This window comes from Triturus cristatus, chromosome 12, assembly GCF_964204655.1.
Source record: "Triturus cristatus chromosome 12, aTriCri1.1, whole genome shotgun sequence".
NCBI lineage: Eukaryota > Metazoa > Chordata > Amphibia > Caudata > Salamandridae > Triturus > Triturus cristatus.
Genome location: NC_140595.1, coordinates 140,271,096 through 140,291,444, shown reverse-complemented (window position 1 = coordinate 140,291,444; position 20,349 = coordinate 140,271,096). Strand labels below are relative to the sequence as shown.

Genomic DNA, 20,349 nt, shown 5'->3' with positions numbered 1-20,349 from the left:
CCTCAGACCCTAGGGTGTGCGCGCAGTGAGCGAACCGCCGCATTCCAAAGGCAAGCCCATATGCGCTCATCTGTGTCCAGCGCCAGGAACCCTGGCCCTCCAACCACCCACCAATACTCTGTTGCACAATTGGTGCATCACCTCTGCCCAAATTATGGAAGGACCCTTCGCCTGCTCTGCTTTTGCTTCACAGGCAACGCAGGACCGCCCATTCGCATAGGAACACTCACCACACCCAACCAGAAGCCCGCAAACAGGCCAGAACTGCTCCAGGGCATTCTGCTCAACACCCGGTCCCTGTGTAAACATGCCACAGAACTCAACTCTGGCCACCATCACCACCCTCACCCCGACACGATCTTCATCACTGAGACCTGGCTCAACCCCTCCTCACCCCTCGACATTACCTTTGAATGCCCGACGGCTTAAAGATGCTACATCATGACTGCACCAACATATATGGTGGCGGCATCGCCATCATCCACAAGAAAACTATCCGATGCACTGCCACTGAAGACATTACCATATCAATCATGGAACATCTGACAGACTCCAAGACGACCATTAGAGGCACCCTTGCTTACAGACACCCCAGGACTGGGACCTGCATTCTGCGATGCCATCTCTGAATTCATCAGCCCGTTAGCCATTAACTCCAAGCACTAGATCGTACTCGGCAACCTCAAGTTTCACCTCGATGACCCCAACGACACGAACTCCACCAATCTCCTGGAAAACATGAGCAGCATCGGCCTCACCCAAATGGTCAAAGACCCCAAACATATCTCAGGGCACAGGCTGGACCCGATCTTCACATCCAGCGACAGAATCAAGTAAAACCATATCACATAACTCACCTGGACTGACCATGTCATCATGCATTTCACCATCACAGGTTGCCAGGGCACCACCACCAAGCCCACTATATCCTTTCACTGCTACTGGAACAAATTAACTGAGACCCAGTGGACACAGGCCCTCAACAGCATCCAGTCCAATGCCGCGTCAGACCTAGAGTACAGAGTTGCCACAAGAAAGCCAGCCAAAACCTGCAGATCCTCAAGTAGAGCCAGTGTTTACACCAGAACTTAGAACCAGCAAATAACTAGCAAAATAAAGGCACACCACCAAAAACCCTGTTAACCGAACCGCCTTCAAGTCAGCCCTCAACAAGTACGACCAACGCATCAAGGACGCTAAAAGAGACGCCCTCACAAACAGTATTGAAACAAGCGCCAACCACACGAAGGAACTCTTCAACATAGTAAGGTAGTTCTCCTGCCCTTCTGCCACAGAGAACACAGTACGCCCTTCCAACGAATTCTGCGATAACTTGGCAGACTACTTCCACAACAAGATAGCCGCCATCTACAACTTCAACCCCCAACCTCGACTTAAACATCAGCCCACCCACAGAAACCATCCACATGATCCCCTCGCAGAGCACTAGAGCACCTACAGACCCATGCCCCCACCATTTCTTCAACCTCAGAGCACAAGAAATCACCACAGAACTCACCAACATCCTCAACGCCTCCATCACCATGGAAGCCTGTCCAGACAGATGGAAACACACGGAGATCAGACCTCTCCTGGAGAAACCCACTGCCGACCCCAATTTCCTGCCCCATTTCTCTGCTTCTGTAAGCCACCAAAGTCCTTGAGAAGGCCATCAACCACCAGCTCACCAAACACCTAGAAGGAAACAACCTGCTTGATGCCTCCCAACCAGCTTCCGAGCCACCTACAGCACTGAGACAGCCCTGATCGCCGCCACCAGATCCCTCCTCGACTACAGTAAAACAGCAGCCCCGATCCTCCACAACCTCTCAGCAGCATTACACTGTATCCCATCATACCGTCATCAACAGACTCAATCACATCGGCATCCAGGGGAACGCACTTAAATGGATCGCATCCTTCCTCATGGGGCGAACTTAGAGAATCCGCATGCCACCCTTCACCACAGAACCCCAAGACCATTGTCTGTGGCGTCCCTCCAAGGATTGTTACTCCTCCCCACCCAGTTCAACACCTACATGACACTCCTAACAGACATCGTCAGAACCCACGGACTCAACATCATATCCAATGCGGACGACACACAACTCATCCCTTTGCTCATCGAAGACCCCTCCACCACCAGAACAAATTTCCGCAACCCGATGACAATTGCCACTGACTGAAAGAGTATCAATTGCCTGAAGCTCAACACGGACAAGACAAGAGTGCTGATCTTTGGGAAGAACACCTCCCAATGGGACAACAGCTAGTGACCCTCCGAGCTCGGTCCCACCCCCACACCAACTGACCACGCCGGCAACCTCAGCATAATCCTCGACAGCAAACTCATCATGAAGCGCCAAATCAATGCTGTTGCCTCCTCCTGCTTCCACACCCTCTGCATGCTTTGAAAAATCTTCAGATAGATCCCTGTCAACACCAGGAAAATCATCACCCAGGCCCTCGTCACCAGCCGGCTCACTACAAGAACACGCTCTACTCCAGCATCACCACCAAAGTCCTGAAGAAACTCCAGACCATACAGAATGCAGAAGCCAGACATCCTTAACCTCCCCAAACGTAGCCAGATCACCCCCACCTCAAGAATCTCCACTGACTCCCCACCCAGAAGAGATGTCAGTTCAAGCTACTGACACAAGCCTACAGAGCCCTCCATGACCAGGGACCAGCATACATCAGCCACCACATGAACTTCCACCAACCCACCAGGCACCTGCGCTCCACCTCTCTGGCCCTCGCTCGCACCCCCTGCATCCACCACATCCACAGTAGAGATTGTGCCTTCTCCATCGCCGCGAAGGCCTGGAACGACCTGCCCCTCCACCTATAAACATCACCCTCCCTGGTGAAATTCCAAAGACGACTCAAAGCTTGGCTTTTCGACTGAGACCAGCGATACTTCAGCGCCCGGATACCCTCAAGGGAGAAGAGTAGTGCTTTATAAACCCGATTGTATGACAAAAATATTCAGTCAGATAAATGTTCTAGAAAATATACTCCATCTGTAGCAGGGCCAGTGGACAGCAGGCTTCAACATGTTGTGAGCATGGCTACAGGAGTGGACTGGTCACCCCCTGTTTAAGTAAAAATTCTACACTGGCTGCTCAGCAGCAAAAGATTAACAATTGTTTCAAAGTAGTAGAAAAGATCATTTGGCAATTATCATGTGGGTCATGACTGATGTTCATCTACCAACATTTTTACTTTGTTGTCTATAATCCAAATGGGATCAGTCAGCAAATAGGTGACTGCAGAAAAAAAATAACAATGGTGACGGGTTACTATAATAACTGGTGATGCATTTGGCACTCAATTTCAATGTGCCTTGACCATCTTCTCTCTAATTAACTGGCATTCGATGTGACTCGCAGACTAGACTTTGAAGATGAGGTGTGTAAGCTGGGAAAATGCAAATGTGAAAAAAGGGGTAATCATTAATGTCTATGTTTATACACAAGACCAAGCAACCAAAACTTCTGAAGGGTGATTGACACTTTCATGTTATCAATCGGCCAATACATTTTAAGTCATCATATTGTTTTCGATATGAGAAAATCAAGGAATGATTATACCCAGGCGGTATTATTAATGGAGGGGAAGGCTGGCGTAAAGTGACTCTGGACAGCAACTAATACATGTAGTCAGGGAGCTGTGAGGGCAAATTTTGAGGAAGAAAAAAGCAAAAGAAGCTTCCATGATATAAAGATGCTCAAATATGTTTCAGATTATTAGTAAACAGAGCCAGGATGTGTTAACCTGAAGAGGGACTGTAGCTAGACTGTCTCACGCAAAGCTAAATCATTTCAAATAAATGCCTCGGCCACGACTATTTTGATTACTTTGTGAAATATGTTTTGCCAAGATACTTTACAGTTTGTTCTGCAAGCTGCACAGGGGGTATATAAGCACACTGTGAGAAAGGGACAGGGGGGCACACCAGGGTGAGCACTTCATGGAGGGTAGCAGTGGAGAAGCATACAAGCTAGACAGAGAATTTCTGATCGGGAAAGAGAAGAGCACTAGGGAGACAGCAGGAAAACATGCACTCTTGTAGAGTGAGTACAAAGAAATAAGTAGCAAGTAATGTAACGACACAGTAATGCACCCTTGTTCCAGGCGAGGGATAAAGACAAGAAGCTGAAGAAAAGCTGGCACATGCTAACAAATAAGAAGGAAATAAGAGTTATACTGAAGCCAACAAATAAGCAATGGGCGGGCTCTAAGCCAACTGTAAGCTAACAATACCTCTCGCAACAGACAGCAGCACAAGCTCAGTCTACTAGGTGAGACCTAAAGAAACAAAAATTCAAGTTGCAAGTATAGCACACAAAAGAGGTTTTAAAAATAGAGAAAATTCAAAATGTCTATGTTAAAAAGGAGGTTGATACGTCCATGAAGTCTGTAGGGAGGGAGTCTCAGATTATGTATCCAATCTTCTTTTTCCAATCAGATGTGTGTTTTTATGCGGTTTCTTAAGGTCTTCATCTTTTTTGTCATACTAACAGTTTTAACACCTAACAGTTAAACTCAATAAGGTTTAACTACACTGAGGTTGTACCTTTTAAAGAAGATATGCCAAGCCATGATCATATCTACATTCAAAAATTGTATAAGTTGAAATACCTTGTTTTGATTCTTGGCCAAACAAAAAATAGTTCATAATGGAGGCCCACCCATGCTGTACTTCTTGAGTAGTCTGTCAGAATTAAGATGTCTGGTACAACAACAACATAAAGAAGAATGTCTCGCCGCTGCTACAATAATATACCCATCAACAGAGGAACAATTCTGAATTCTCTACTCACATTTAGTCTTCCTTGTTTCTCTTTCTTGTATGCAAGACCGAGATGTTGGTCTTTTTTAAGACTAAATGTTTGCCCATAGAGCAAATTTTGTGAAATGTTCAGTTGCTGTTATAAACTAAAATGGTTTATCCCTTTTTCAGGACAATAACACAGGCATCATCATACACTTCGGAAGAAGTGCACATAAACCCATATAAAGAAAAAGACACACGCAAAGCAAATATCAGAAACGTGTATTTTTTAATAGTAAACCTCTTTACAACAAATATAGTGAAAGAGCTTCCAAACAAAATTCATAAAGAACTTCATGTTTTCTTTCTCTTATCGTGTAATATACAATAATGCATCACCATACAGCACAAAAAAGGAAATATTGAAACAGACGCCTCACACACGTGCTGCTAATGGAGGGTGCGAGAAAGGAAGAGGGAAAAGAGCAGGGTTGAGAGATCAGAGCTCTTTGGGTTTGAATAATCAAGGGTAGTTGGGCAGTGTTGGAGGGACGGGGTGAGGAATGCAAATAAGGGAAGAGTGACAACTAATCCAAGTGGGAGCTCCTGAGGAGGTCTTAAAGGGGAAGAATTTACAAAGATAAAGGTATACAGTCTCAGCTGTCATTGACTTCAACTGGTCTCCCCTTGACAAGAATGGGTCACTTTGGCAACCATAGGCCTTTCCATCCTAAGAGAAGGGCCCGTCAAGGACCTGCTGACGTCACACTCCCCTCCCCTGTCCCTTAGTTTATCTTCTCCACCTAGTGGATGGCCACTATCCTGCTCTGACAAACATTGGTGGAAACTCTTAGATATCCTGAACATGCACATAATTTCCACAAGGGTCCATTCTTTAAATTGTTGTTTGCTTGAATTTCCATTTAAAGTTTAGCGTTTATTACACACATGTAAAAGCCATATGCATGCACACAGATGATCAGAATTCCACCCTTGACCCGTCACACCCCTAGTTCACACGCTGTGATAAACTCACATAAAAAGGGCAGAAAAGTTGGGTAAAAATATATATATATTTATAATACATAGTGTATATTTTAAAATCGCCTTTTAGAACAATAAATAACTAGTGGGAAGTGCACACTCTCCTTTTAAACATTTTGACATTTTACCAAATATGAGGCCAGAAGCGAGAAATGGGTGGCAACACCACCGTTCTTCACTTCCACCCCCAGCACTAATTCTCTATGTGTCGAACATTTTACTAAACAGGTTATGTCTTAATCTACTATAGTGCATACATGTTTTTTATTTATTTTTTGTTATTGTTTACAAGATCTTTGCACATAGCCCAGAGAACTCTACCTAAATGTCAGAACCAAAAACGACCATGAGATATATTTAAACAGCCAAAAGCAAACATGGCAGATATTGTGTAGAAATAAAGTACAGTGGAAATTGTTGTCTTCTGGATAGTCATATGCTTGTGATGTGAGCACTGGTTCTTATTCCCGTTGATCATCCAACAGTCAGCAATCTTGTGTTTTTTTGTGCACTGGTCACAAGGCAAATTGAGAATTAAACAAATTAAACAAATGATAATGCTGCTTTGCTTTCTTAGGAAAATCGGGCCATGCAGGTAAACCTCCGCAAGACTGACCCATATGATAGACAATGCGAAAAGCCACATTGAGTTTAAGTTATCTCACTGAAAAGTGTAAGATACATGGAGTTAGGGACACAAAACAATCAGACAGCAACATTTTATGTGGTAGGTGCATACCTCACAGTACAAGGTAACAACACTTCAACCTTTTAAATATGTGCCTTTAATTCCTAAGCCCTCGGGTGCTGTGTATTTTCTTTTGCCACTGTACTCCGTCTGTGAAAGTCAGCTAGCCATACTGAAATTTACTGAGGACACAAACAGGGACACATTTGTATAGCTTTCCAGTATCTCAAATATGTGACTGAGTGGATCATGGAAATCTAAAGCCACAACTAAATGATGAAAGGTAAAATTATGAAAAAGCATCGGCCTGCGATCCTGAAAGACTTTTGAGTAACTGCAGCAGTCATAAACCAGAGACTCTTCAGATTGTAGATGCTTCTTTCTCTCAGGTACAAGATGCCTTTGTCATTGCTGGTCAGCTAAACACCACAGACCAGAGTAGATAATATTAGTATCCTACTGCAGCCGGAATCTTTATCCAGTAATTTGGACCGAAACTCCCAAGTTTTACAGAGACACACAAAAGGTACTCTTTGGTTGAGGGCTCAATTTCAACTGTTAGAATCAAGTCATGGCACTGAGCAAACTCAAAGTTGCAACCCATTGGCAAAATATACGTGACATGAACTTTTCTAATATTCTAAAGTTTTAAATCCCTGGATTCTTGCTGCACCATTGAGTTCACTTTTTCAATTTTCTCACTGCATTTTGAGGACACAAATTGGATTTTAAAAATAAATGCACAGAAAATGAAGGCTCTAAACACAATTTTCAGATTTCAGAACTCTGTTAGCCTATTGAATATTTTAAAATCTTCAACTAAAATTGAGACTATGACAGCAAGGCAAAACCTGTAAAATGAAGCAACTGACAAAACACACCTATCAAAGAAACACAGTTTGAAAATTCGGAAGGTGAACTTTTTGAATAGGTACCACACTAATTAATGAAATATAAAGTAGGAATTTTTCGATTAATGTTTGTCTAAGCAGTGTATGACCCCAAAGCACTTCTCGTTCAACGAAAAGTGAATGGATATACATTTACGCTGCCAACATATTACAGTTGAAACCTATAAACTTTACAGTTTGCTCGGTTGCAGTGTTTCTTTTAGAATTATTTGTGTTGTCATGTTTTTACCTGGTGTTTCCTGCACCCAAATCGGTTAACATATTTTGCCTTTGCTTAACTAGGTTTACTCTGAACAACAATAATTTTCAGGCAAAGGGGGTGCGGGCATTCCTTTCTTACTACTAGGCCTTACAAGAGGAGCTTGTTCACTTTCAACTTATACCTATCCTTGGTTATTGGATATACTACTGTATATGCTGCCATTATTTGTGATATATTAGAAATTGATACTGCTGTATTATAGAAAAGTTCACGCCCGGTCAATGGCATTGAAAATAGTTAACCTAAAGCAAACTGTGCTGATCATTTTACAAAAAAAGTATACTTCAAAGGGCTCTTTATTCCCTCTTCTACAGATTTGACTTTCTTTTTACTGTCAGCTTCTGACACTACACATGATGGTAGCATCCCTTTGATCAGTAATTAACACAAAGGTCACAATGTAATTGTATTTTAACAAACTATGATTTGTGTCTCCAGTTAAAATAAGTAGAATTGCGCTGGAGATTAAAGGAAATGCTTGTGTTTTGGACTGAAATACAAATTCCTTACGTTAAGTTGTTAACTTTTTCCTTTTCATTAAAAAAACCTGCTGCATTAATCAGCCTTTGTTTCCTGTGTAGGTTTGGTATAATACTAATACTCTGATCACTGAAAACGTGTGTTGTGCTACCCTTGGGGGACACAGCTCAGTCGAAAGGTTGCTGAAATTTTGAGGGCAAATATGTGGCGGCAGAATATGGGGAACGTCAAACTTTCTATTTTTCAAGAGAAAAGACTTCAAATTTCATTTCACAGGAGGATGCATATTACAAGAGAAATAGGGTGGAACTGTAAACAATTTTTCACAAAAACAGATACATTAGCTGTCCTGTGATAAATAATTCTCCTCTTTTTCCCTGTGGGACACTTTTCAAAACATCCATGGTATTTGCAACTGGGAGGAGCAACACACTTCTCTAGTCCTTCACCATCCAGGTATTAATTTACCCTTAATATATTTTTTTTATATCTGTGATATAAAATTATGGGGGCAAGGGAAAGGGGTGAGAAGGGAAAATAAACAGTGATTAAACAACAAAAGCTGTACAGTTCAAAGTCAGTATTATTACAATATACTCTGACAAAAATATAATTTCATTTCATATCAATACAACAAAAAACAGTTTCCTGTACTGTTACCATTGCTAACATATCGAAACTTGCTATATACAAGTAGCCAGGTAAATACTACAATTGAGAGAGAGAGATTGAGAGAATGAAAGAGTGGAGGGGCAGGAGAAAGGAATTGGCTCAAGACAAAACTGCAAGAGGAAAACTTCTATACAACTGAGCATGGCTTTGGACATATGGATGGCAAAGGGACCTGAACGAGGTAGGTGAGAGGACTGCAATCGCCGGAAAGAGTGCTTCAAAGATGGGTGAGGAGATAAAATGGAAAACAATGAATGCAAAGCAAATAATGCAAGAGGAAGGGCAAAAGTATAGCACGCCTCCTTTGGTTTTCTCACGTACCTTGCAGTTATGGCCAATGGGACTTCATGCATTCGCTAGCTGACTTCACACCAGGTTTTGAAGTTTGAGCTTTAGGTACGGAATTGCAACACACTCACTGGCATATGTATAAATGGCAAAGAGCCTTGATAGATTTTCTATTTGCACCCTATTCGCTTTGTTTCTAAATTGGCCAGTTCACTGCAAAACTTTAAATCTCCAACATTGGCAATTTTAGCCTCGGCAGTGACCTGATGTAACATCCGATTATTTAAATGAAAAACGCTGACTGAAAACAAGCAAATGAGACCCACATTTTCAGTATGAACGAACATAATGAAAACATTATAAGTGGGAGCTGCATTAACATACTGTTATATAGATTACCCAACAAAATCAAAGGGTCATTAAATTAAAGATGTCAGCGTTTTGGATTGAATGTTTGTTCTATAAACTAAACATCTGAACATGACTTTTAGCTACTGCTCAAATTAATTAGGGAGCTTGCGAACAGTGCTAACATGCACATTAAAAACATGTAAACCAAGAAACTCTCACGTAGTGGAGGAATTGAAATGAGAGTTTAAGCAAGCCAAATTAGTAATAAGTGGACATGAACCAGCAGACAATAAGATTTCTTTCATGAGAATCCATTTTCTGGTCTTTAATTTAACAAAGATACGGAACAATGTATCCCTAACTAAACCACCCACCAAAGCCTTTTCAAATGAGAAGCATTTAATCAAAAGTCATTTATGGCCATTTTCAAAATCAGGGAAACCTTTTTTCAAGGATGTATTCTGCAATTATCAACAGGGCATCAATTTCAGAAATGATAGTCACTATAGTCACACTCCTCAAGTTTGGAGGACAAAGAAATGAGGTCTACCAGTGAGAATCACAAACGAATAATTCCCCATCTCATATCACAAAAGGGATTGTTATAGAAGACTTTAAAATAAACTATTTAGCAAATATTGCTATTTCGTAACTTAATGTTTTGTACCAATTACAGTGTAACATTTAATAACTGTCTTTCCATAATATTGAATTTAACATGTCATATATCTTTTGCCAAATGGGCTCTTTTAGATTTCATGATATATATTTCACAATACCATGGATGTGCAAAAAATTAAGTCATACTAGAAGTGATGTTTCACAATTCGGGAGCAGCACATACCATTTAAGCTGACAGTTTGAATAAGAACAAGATGGCCATTAGATTAACTTTCTCATCTAACGTGAACAAATCAATCATGCTCCTTTGTAAATGCTTTAGAGGGATTTCAACAGATCATATTTTTGGGAGGTAATGTCTTTTAAATTAATAAAAAGCAATTTACCTCTGCAGCACTGCATCCAGTCCAAGAACACAAGGATATCTTCAAAACAAACCTATTGCTCTGATTTAGTGGTAGGGCAGTGATTTTCTTTTTTTTTTTAAACTATTTAAATACTACAAGACTTATCTAAACTACAAAACAAAAAGCAGAAGCAAAATAAATTAAACACATTTGTGGGTTAATTCAAGCTCTAATGTATAAACTGCATCTGAATTATTCTAAGAGTATCTGTTTTTAACAGGGTTAACAACACAAGAATTGTAATGCTACGTAGTCCTAGGCTGTCTTTCTTTTTTTTATTGCTAATCAATATTTAATTGGAATACTTTTTAGGTTATGTTTACTATTTTGCAATTGGTTGCTTTAAATATAAATTAAGAGCTTCAGTTTCAGGCTATATTGCACGTAGGAAGTTTTTTGTTGACATTTCAAAGCTCCCACAATTCAAAAGCAAAATTTGCATTTAGAGGCCCATAAGGCTACTGAAGGATGCAGAAGGTGAAATGGGATGGTAAGAAACAGAGTGAGATGAGAGAAAAAGAGCTAAAGACGCCTGGGGACGTTCGGGGACTCCGCGTCTACCCTCAAGTCACACATGATCAGGATTCCATAGGCTTTAGAGGGGAAAAAGCAGAATCCGAGACTTTGGTAAGTAACCACACTTTTAAAAAGCAATATACATATCAGTGCATACTTCTTTTATGAAAATATACACATTGAAATTGTATTTCATTCTTCAAAAAAACAAAAAAGGAACATTAAAAAACAAAAAGCGAACCAGCCAAACACAATATATTAGCTATTTTTGTAGTTGTTTAAATTTTAAACGCTACACTTGTCGAGGTTACACTTTTTTGTCTTTTTTATATATATATATATATTTTTTGTAAATGTTTCTTCATGCATCTTACACGTTTATAGCCTTTGAGAATAAATAAGCTCCTTTTTTCTCTCCACTCTTCTAAAAACTGCAGCATGTACTTTTGTTTTCATTTAAATCGTGCAATGTTTTGCAACACCCCTTTAAAAAAAAAAAATGAAACCAAGAAATAAAAACAGAAACTAAACTACACAACGCAAAATTCCAAATTTAAAAAAATTACACAATGTAACTGTCAACAGCACAGATGGGCACAAGAAATAAAATAAAAATACAGAAAAATATTTATATAAGTAAAAACAAGGGTGTTTGTTTCTTAGATTGTCATTCTTCTTGTTTGTATTGAAAATTAATAAGAGTTTTAATTTAAAAGTCTGTGAAACAAAATAAACAGTTCACCAAAATGGTGAAATCAATGCCAATGCCGTCTGTCTTATCAGTGAGAGGTTGAGGCTCATATTTCACAGCCATTAACAAGCCAGATGAACAATAGGGAGATACATACCCAATACCCATCGCCATTCTTGGGAGTTCAGTTTGCACGGCTGGCATTCCTTGGAATGTTTGCAGATTGCTGCCGGTTTAATGCCATGTCCTTGTTCTCTGCGTTTGGTCTTAAATCATACTCTGTAAATAGTTTGTTGAGGTGCCAAGCTGATAGTCAAGGTGGCCACTTTTATATGGGCACACCCAACTCAACCAGCTCTTGGTGCGCCCATGAATGTGAGGAAGCCTTTTCCATTGGAACCAATTGCTAACCCATTGCTATAACTTCAACAACAAGCGGCTCAAATGTATGCACTTTTCTGGTGACAAAAATTATGTCATGGTTGCTTTGTGGTTTAAAGAATTATCTGTGCTACCAGAGACCTGCAGATGATCAAAGCTTAAACATAATGAGATGTGGTATGGTCCTCAAGTACCCGACATGCTACATCTTCACTGAAAAAATCCTGCTCGGCTGCAACACTTATGTGAACATGAAAGGAACGAGAGAGTTTGGCATTTTACAGGCATAAAATGGCAGCAACCTCAAACATTTCAGAGCCTTCTTATTGCTGGCAGTGTCAAGCCATTTTGGCCAGACTCCGGCTGTGTCCAGCTAATGTGTGCAAAAGACCTTGCTAACGGACAGTATCACCCTTTGTGTTAAGAGAGAGAGTGAATGATTATATTTTTTACCAGCAAGTAAAGCGATATTCCCATACCCCGTGCTACCCATTTCCGCAATGTGTTTATCTTGCATGGGTGTGCTCTCGGTAAAACATATTAAATTCCTTTACTCGATGTTCACATTGCAACAATCACAAGAACTGATATGTTTACCTAGGACTTCTCAATGAATTAATGCAGTAGCAATACATCTACAGAGCACAAAAAACGTTATGGTTTTACACACGTCACGACTATGTGATAAAATGTGTTTTCCCTACACAAGCAGAAGTACAATATGCCATTACAAGTTTCAAGTCGCAAATCTTGGATAAAAAGACTAGAAAGAGACAATATATCTTAGGATGACTATTCATGAGAGCACTGGGACATTGAGGGCCTCTACCCCACACGAGTAGTAAAAGATGAAAAGAAAAGCTCTACGGCTATCCCATAGCTGGACATGAGCTTTATAACGACACACCTCAAAGATCATGTTTCATCATTAGAGGGTTAATAGAATAGGATGATTAAGAATAATTTTCATTAAAATGTCATGTATTTATATACTTTGCAACTGTAAGCGTATCATGGAAAACCACCTTATACTGATAATTCTGATAGCCTTGGAATGACTCCTGAGGACAATCAACTAAAAGCAAGTAACAGTTCTCTCTTCAGGTGAACACAGTTTGGAATGTGATCCATTGTAATAACCAAAATGGAGAACGTTGGATTTGAGACTGATAAATTATCAATGCCTCTTTCACTTAAGTAATATCTCCTGTTTGGTGTCCACATCTTTGATATTGAAACAAATGTAATAGATCCTCACTCTGCAATGTAGTAATCTACAAGTAACATAATTTGTGCTCTATACACATATAAATCTACATATAAATAAAAAGATGCACAATCAAATAAATTCAGAGAAATAGGTATGAATAAACAAAAATATTCTTCTTAGCATTAAAAAACTGCGTGTTTTCTCGGATAAATTTAAAGAGAAAACTGTGTGTTGCATGTGCCGATACGTGTACCCCTTTAATACCCTGCTTTTCGATTACAAGCCTAGTAAGGCTTACAAGGAACATAAGGCTTTATTGCCATAGCGTGGTGCAGTGTATTGTTCGGCGATGTGATCACCCCCAGGCCCGCTGGCGGTAGGAGCACACCCATTCAAGTGAACGGAAGTGGGTAGCAAGACCAGATATCACGGTCACATAAATCATGTTGGTAAATAAAATCACATTGCTCTTTTCTTTTTTAGAAGAAAAAAAAGTGGAGATACTGCGCTAGAAATAAAGTAAACAGGCAACGTTTGCACTACATACGACTCCAGGCACCAAAAAAGGCAGCTTGGTCTGCAGATCGGTGAAGAAAAGTGCATCCATGGGGGCTTGTCAACTTAATTGTTATTGCAACGTATACACCAGAACACTCTCTTAACAAAGTGTATGCACTGGACAGGTGAACGGGGTTAGCCACACAGGAAAACCAAGACCTTGTCACTCATTCCAAACATAAAAAAGGAAACTGTGTGGACTGCATGTCGCAGTTGAAGGGACTGGCACTCCTCTGACAGTGATCGCGTGCAAAAAGCGGTTAAAGATAACCACATTGCATGGAAAAGACAGGTGCTTGGTAAGCTGTGATGTCGAAACAGGATGATGGAATGGAATGGGATCTAATGGTATCAAACGTGCTTGCCTTTCAGTATTTTGATTTTTCTGAAGGCTGGTGGGGTAGGGGGATGGGGGGGGAGTGGCAACCGCCAATCTTAACCAATAAAAAAAGAAATATCAGTTTAACACTGAACAGTTTCATTACCTGAGAACACTGTGCCACCGAAATAACATCACAGGTTGCACATCCAAGGATTTAGAGAAAGAAAAGAGAAATAATGGAAAGCCGCTGCCAGATGTGTAAGTCTCATTTTTGCCACTTTTCAACAGTGACTTCTCAATGATGGCAATATTGATGGTGCATGTAACTCAATGAATCTACCTATTCGCATGAGTACCTCGTTCCTGATATGGGATGACAGTCCTTTCGAAGTTATAACTGAGTGGGTTGCCTTTTCGGCACCAGTAATCATGCGAGCTCAAACACTACCAGGGAGCATCATACAAAGCAATGTGCATCTCTTTGCATCCAAACATCTCTTCCACGTTAATAAAAAATAGGGCACCCTGGGCTGGGAGCAAAGTCAATGACCAGCATTCAACACCCCCATGTCCATCATGCCTCTACAGCTAAGATTTTAAGGGCCTTGCTTTATGTACAAAAGTAGTGCTTCAAGAGTATTTCCACTCAGTGCTCTTCGCATACAGGGTGGGGGCAAGGCAGACAGAGTCCTTATATGAGGTTGGGATTCTACAAGAGAAGGAAACCAGCAAGAAGCAGAGAGGTCAATTGTTACCGCAGTGCTTTATTTTCCCTTTACGGGCTATTGGGAGGGAGGGGGGCAAATTAAACACCAAGGAATTCTTCAATGCAGCCTAGGCTATTAGACAACTGCTCACACTCCAGAACTCAGGCCAAGTACGGGCATTCAGCCCAATGCTGTGTGCATGAGAGGAACACTGGGGCCATTCTTGCAATCTGGAAGGCACTCAGCTTAGGCTGACCATGTTCTAGGGTCACACTTAAGCGAGTGGATGGGAGGGCTTAGCACAAGACATTGGTTGTGCAGCCAAGGATCAACTCTACGTGTCGGTCGTGTTTCACAGTTCACTCAAATGGTGCTTTATGTACATATATGTCAACGTTTTTAGAATGTGACTTTTGGAATCAATTCAGAAAAATGTTGCTTTATTTCATGATTATTTTTCTCACTGCAAGACCTACTGTGAGCAATCAAGATAGGAATTTTAGAAGCACCATCAAAGGAACTGACTGCTTACTGAATTATTTACAAGAAAAGTAAAGTGTCTGTGTAAACCAGGATAGATAGATAGATAGATAGATGGATAGATAGATGAGTTTCCTTTTAGCTGCTCATCACCATGGAGTATAGTATGTCCTGCAAACATTGCCTGGTTCACTGGAGTACAAGAAACGCCTACAAAACCCTAAAGCTATTTCTCAGGCAGTATATAATATGCCCCATCCAAACCCCTCCCTCAAAGATGACGACAGCTCCCTTCCTTGCTCGCAATGCCCACTACCGCTAGGGGTAAGAGCAGTCAGCACTGATGGGGTTCCAAGGGTCATTATGTTACCCAATTGTCCAGTCGCATGCGCTTTATGGATGAGTTGTCACCATCAGACTCTGCACTTTGCCGTAGGAGTCCGAGGGTCGTGCTGTAGTCGGTTCGGTTATCGTCCCGGTCGTTGCCTTCGAAGGAGCTGGCATTGCTGCTGAGGCTGTCGACGGGTGAGCGCCCCATGGTCTCGAGCTTTGTCTGTTGCTGGTAGGAGAGTGGGGTATTGGTGTTGCGCTCCCGATTCGGTGATGGGGGCTCTTTTTTTATGCTGATGTCGGTGTTGGTGTTTACGGTCAAAGTGTGGTGCAACTGACCACTAGATCTACAGAGTAAAAGGGATGTAGTCGTCACAGAAATGTGAAAGAGCAGGGATGACACCGAAGAAATGTGTAAGATAGAGCAGGTGAGAATGAGAGAGAGTTACAGAAAGAAGAGAGGATTGAAAAAAGAGGAAAAAAATACATTAGGATTCAAATAGCAAAACAACGTCATAATGTTTGTAATATCTATATGCGTATTAATTTAAAAAAGTTATAATAGGATGAAACTTGTATTAAACCATCTAGTTGTGCATCTGAGAAATACTTTGGCCCTTAGTGAATCTACTTCTATTACATTACATTTTCACAAGGCACATAAGAACATAACAAAATAATATACGGCATGTTTTGCTGACATTCATTTGTTTTGTCCTTTTATTTTAACAAGTGTATCATTTATTTATTTTAAATAAAGAACGTTGGAATGACTGTGCCACACATGGAGCTTAGTATTATAAATCTTTGTTCATCTGCGAGTAGTTGCAAACTCAACATTCTAAACCAGCCTTCACTGTATTCCGCTCTAACACTTACATCACAGTTCTACGGAGTCCAACAGGAGCCAAAAGGGTCCCATCATTTCTAACTCGCAAGACACTACAGTTCGCACATATAGGTACATCCACGGGACTCAATATTTCATGTCAAGCTGCCAGGTAAGGAGGGAGGTCAAGGATGCTTTCATAATGTACTGGGCAAATTAGCTGGTTATATTCCGTTGTCTATTTCTTGATAATTGATCATCCTATTGGAGGGATGTCAATTATCAAACAGGTGTAGAGTAATAAACCTCCCATTCCTCAATCAGTTGTATCAAAGCTCCACTCAATTGGTTTCTTTTGTGCTAGTAGCTTTGTTTGGTATTTATTTAACCACATAATTCGTCCACTGTAGGAATTGCCGGCTTTGGACCGACTTTCAAACCTTGCATGCAGGTATGGCAGGATCTACGCCAAATTTGCAAACTTAACTGCCATGCTTCCAGAATTTTCTCTCTGAAGCCATCCCTAATGGGAAATGCTGGACAGACCAACTCTGATTCATATAGTAACCTCTTTTACAAAAATGTGTCTTTACACCTCAAAAGTTAGAATTACTCTACGTCCTTTTACTATATGGTAAATATCGAATCCTACTACCTCACAACTTGGGCAAGATTTGGGCTCTTTTCTAGCCATTTTAAGTTCCATCAAGAAAAAAAGAACTGCATATAGAAGTAGGTTAATTGGGTAGATTTCAACCTCACCTTTTCTTCACAGGCTTTCTCCCATAGCTGGTTAGTCATTTTTATGTCAGTTCCACAGCATTAACTAGATATTTATATATGAGTGAGATTGTGCTCCACCTCCCCCCCCCCATCTTTTAGATAGAGCAGCGCGCTTAGCTACACCATAGAATATTATTTGGAAGAGCAACCGAACTATGCTCCTAATTGTCTTTGATCAAGCTGAACTAGTCTGCTATATTGGTGAAGTTATTATAGAGGTGCTGCGCCTTCTAGCCTAGTCTCCTATACAGACAAATTCCCTAGGTAAGGTTTCCTACACTTCGCCCCAATTCTTCTGTTGCTTGTTTAAATTTCCCCTATTCAGAGTAGCTTCAGGATATTCAGTTAATCTGCCCACATCCTCCTTAAGAGTATTGCTCAGACCTGTCAGCTTGCACTAGATTTCTTCAGGAAGAGTTTGCTGGAGGCGCATTGGTATATCTGGGTTTTCAGCAATCTACTATAGGGGGTCGCCTCATGTTTAGGGACTGGAACCCATATTGCAACAGTAATGTCAGGAAGCAATGATCCAGATCAGTAGGATCTGCAGTTACCCTTTCCCCTACAATCTATTCAGGGGTTTTAGTGCAATATATTTTGCTAATGGTACGGTTTAAAGACCATTATGCCAATTTCATCTCGGTGCCGATTCATTTTTAAATAGTTATTATACAGATAAATCTCTGGCTTCCATGAATTTGAACTTCAGCTGGGAGTCCATGGGAATTCCTATGTTTACGCCACTGTAACTCCCGACAAAGACAGAATCAGAGCTCAAGGACAAATTTTAATCACAGACAGTGCACTCAAATGAGTTTTGGTGGACGAGAAGTACACTTTAGGCCGTGCAGTCAAGATGATTATTCTAACCGCAAATCCCCTATGGGACTTCAACTCAAAGAAGCCGTAGACGGAACCGGGGAGGTATGGAGTGGACTTATTGCGCGTACCAAACAGAATGATCCCAATAATATGACAAGAATGTTTGGGGCACATAGGCTTCAAAATCATTCTGGAAATGGAAAAAAGCAACGGAAAGTGCTCAACAAGAATCACCTGAATTATGTTACACAGGTGATTATTAATAAAATCACATCAACACATCACAAACAGTCTAACAGGCAAGGAAAACAAATACTGAGTTGCAAATTACCTGCACAGAGTGCACTCTATAGTGCTCTGAATTGCTTAAGACGAAGTGTTACAGAAAATTAATTTACCCTTTCTTTTCCTCCATAAGGCTTTTTCAATATCTCTGTGTTTGAGGAGACGAAAGCAAACAATGGCAGTGTGCTTTATTAATACTGGGCTTGAGATAGCTGCCTGCCAATATTGCACACTGATTGAAATTGCCTGCAGTCCCTCATCTTTAATTTAAAGAAAGGAAGGCTCAGTGGAAAGGTGAATCCACAGATGCACAATGTGATAACAGAAGAAGGAAGAGTTTCTCTGAAGCGAATGGAACTCCAAGGTGACATGCAATACCTTTATAATGTACTTCAGGAGGTACTTTATCCCCTATAATACATAGTCACACCCTCAACCTTCCTCTAAAATACCTAAAGCGAGCAAAAAATAAACATGTATCCATAAATATCTCCTTTCTGCTGATCACTGTTCATCAAGACGAAACGCAAAAACAACAGTTGATGGACAGAATGTAGAACAATGTCATACATTCACCCCAGTACAGAGATCTGGGCCTAAATCCATAGTTTTTTTGCTCACCATGCCATTCCAGTTTGGACCCAGCCATATGCAAATCAGCCTTGACCCTGTGCCTTAAGGGAACAGTCCAGCCCGAACTGCCAAGCCAGGTCCTCCCTGGACTGGAAACAAGCATCCTAGGACCGGTTTCGGAGTTTCACCCCTCAAGACGAACAGAAGGAGGAAAACCCAATCTTAATTTTCACTCAATAAACTGTAGCTGTACATTTGCTCCATGGCCTCCTTTTTGAATTATTAGCTGCTGGTTCTGGCAGCAAGCACTGTGAAGTCAGAACTCAAGTGTACTAAGGTATTACAGCTCCATTTCTTTATTATAAGCAACTAAAAAAGTGAAAAGTCGCCTGCAATTAGGAAATTAGAGACTGGCTTTTATAGAATAAATACAGGCTCCCATGTATAATATTTATGTAAGTCTTCTTCAGCACAATTTTCAGATGAAAGTACACTGTTTCACAAATCAGATACAAGTGGAAAGATCCCTTTGCATATAAAACTAAATGAAAATAAACCAATTAGGAATGGTAATACAACTCAACTTTTGACTGATGGCGTTAACTGGGATCTTTGAATGGCTCCCACGTGCAATAAATGGAATTACCTAAAATAACAGATGCAAACTGATAAAACTGAAGCATGGATTTAGAAATATATCTCTTGATTGGACATCATCTTTCTTCCAGGCTGTCTCCACCCATTTTACTTCAAGGCATACGTGCTTAAGAGTATAGTTACGCCACACACAGGTCTCTTTTCTGTTTATTTAATTGGACTTAACCTGCTACAACTGAGCCAATGACAGGGGAATAATCCTCAGCATAAAACAAAATCATTTCACATACACCTCGTGCATTAACAGATACCCATTGCAAATAGAGCCTCCGATCATAGCCTCAAACTCGACACACAAAAGGCAACAGTAAATAAGTAATAGTGGTGGTTATCTCTGAATGGGTGAACAAGCCAGAAGCTGTATAGCTCCATCCCTGCTGGAACAATCACCTCAGTGGTTTTGGTGTGCCACATGGTTGAGATGTGCCCAAGGTCACAAGTGGAAAATTAGCCGAACTTAAGTCACTGGCATAACCGCCAAGGATGTTTGATAACAGGATGGGAGCAATCTGGGTAATGTTAATGGAAACCAGAGAGGAAACAGAAGTAGGCAGCGCGAAAGAAAAAAAAAAGAGTTGCTGGAGCTTTGCTGACTTTTGCTCAGCCTAACAGGCATTCATCATGCACTGCAAATGGTTGGAGGGGCCGAGCCCAAAGCTTGCACTGACCCTGAAAATGGCTCCGAAAAAGGAAAATCACAC

The 20,349-nt window shown here is 40.8% G+C and overlaps 1 protein-coding gene across 7 annotated transcripts in view; it reads right to left on the bottom strand.

Annotated features, from left to right (window-relative positions):
* Positions 1-5,050: 5,050 nt before the first annotated feature.
* The window catches only part of MEF2D (myocyte enhancer factor 2D), a 415,917-nt gene continuing 400,618 nt past the window's right edge, over positions 5,051-20,349 (bottom strand). For all 7 annotated transcript variants that reach the window (XM_085638243.1, XM_085638237.1, XM_085638242.1 and 4 more), the window contains one exon: positions 5,051-16,046. In XM_085638243.1, coding sequence (XP_085494369.1) covers positions 15,731-16,046 — 316 coding nt within the window. In that variant the 3' untranslated portion in view covers positions 5,051-15,730. The remainder of the gene's footprint in view (positions 16,047-20,349) is intronic.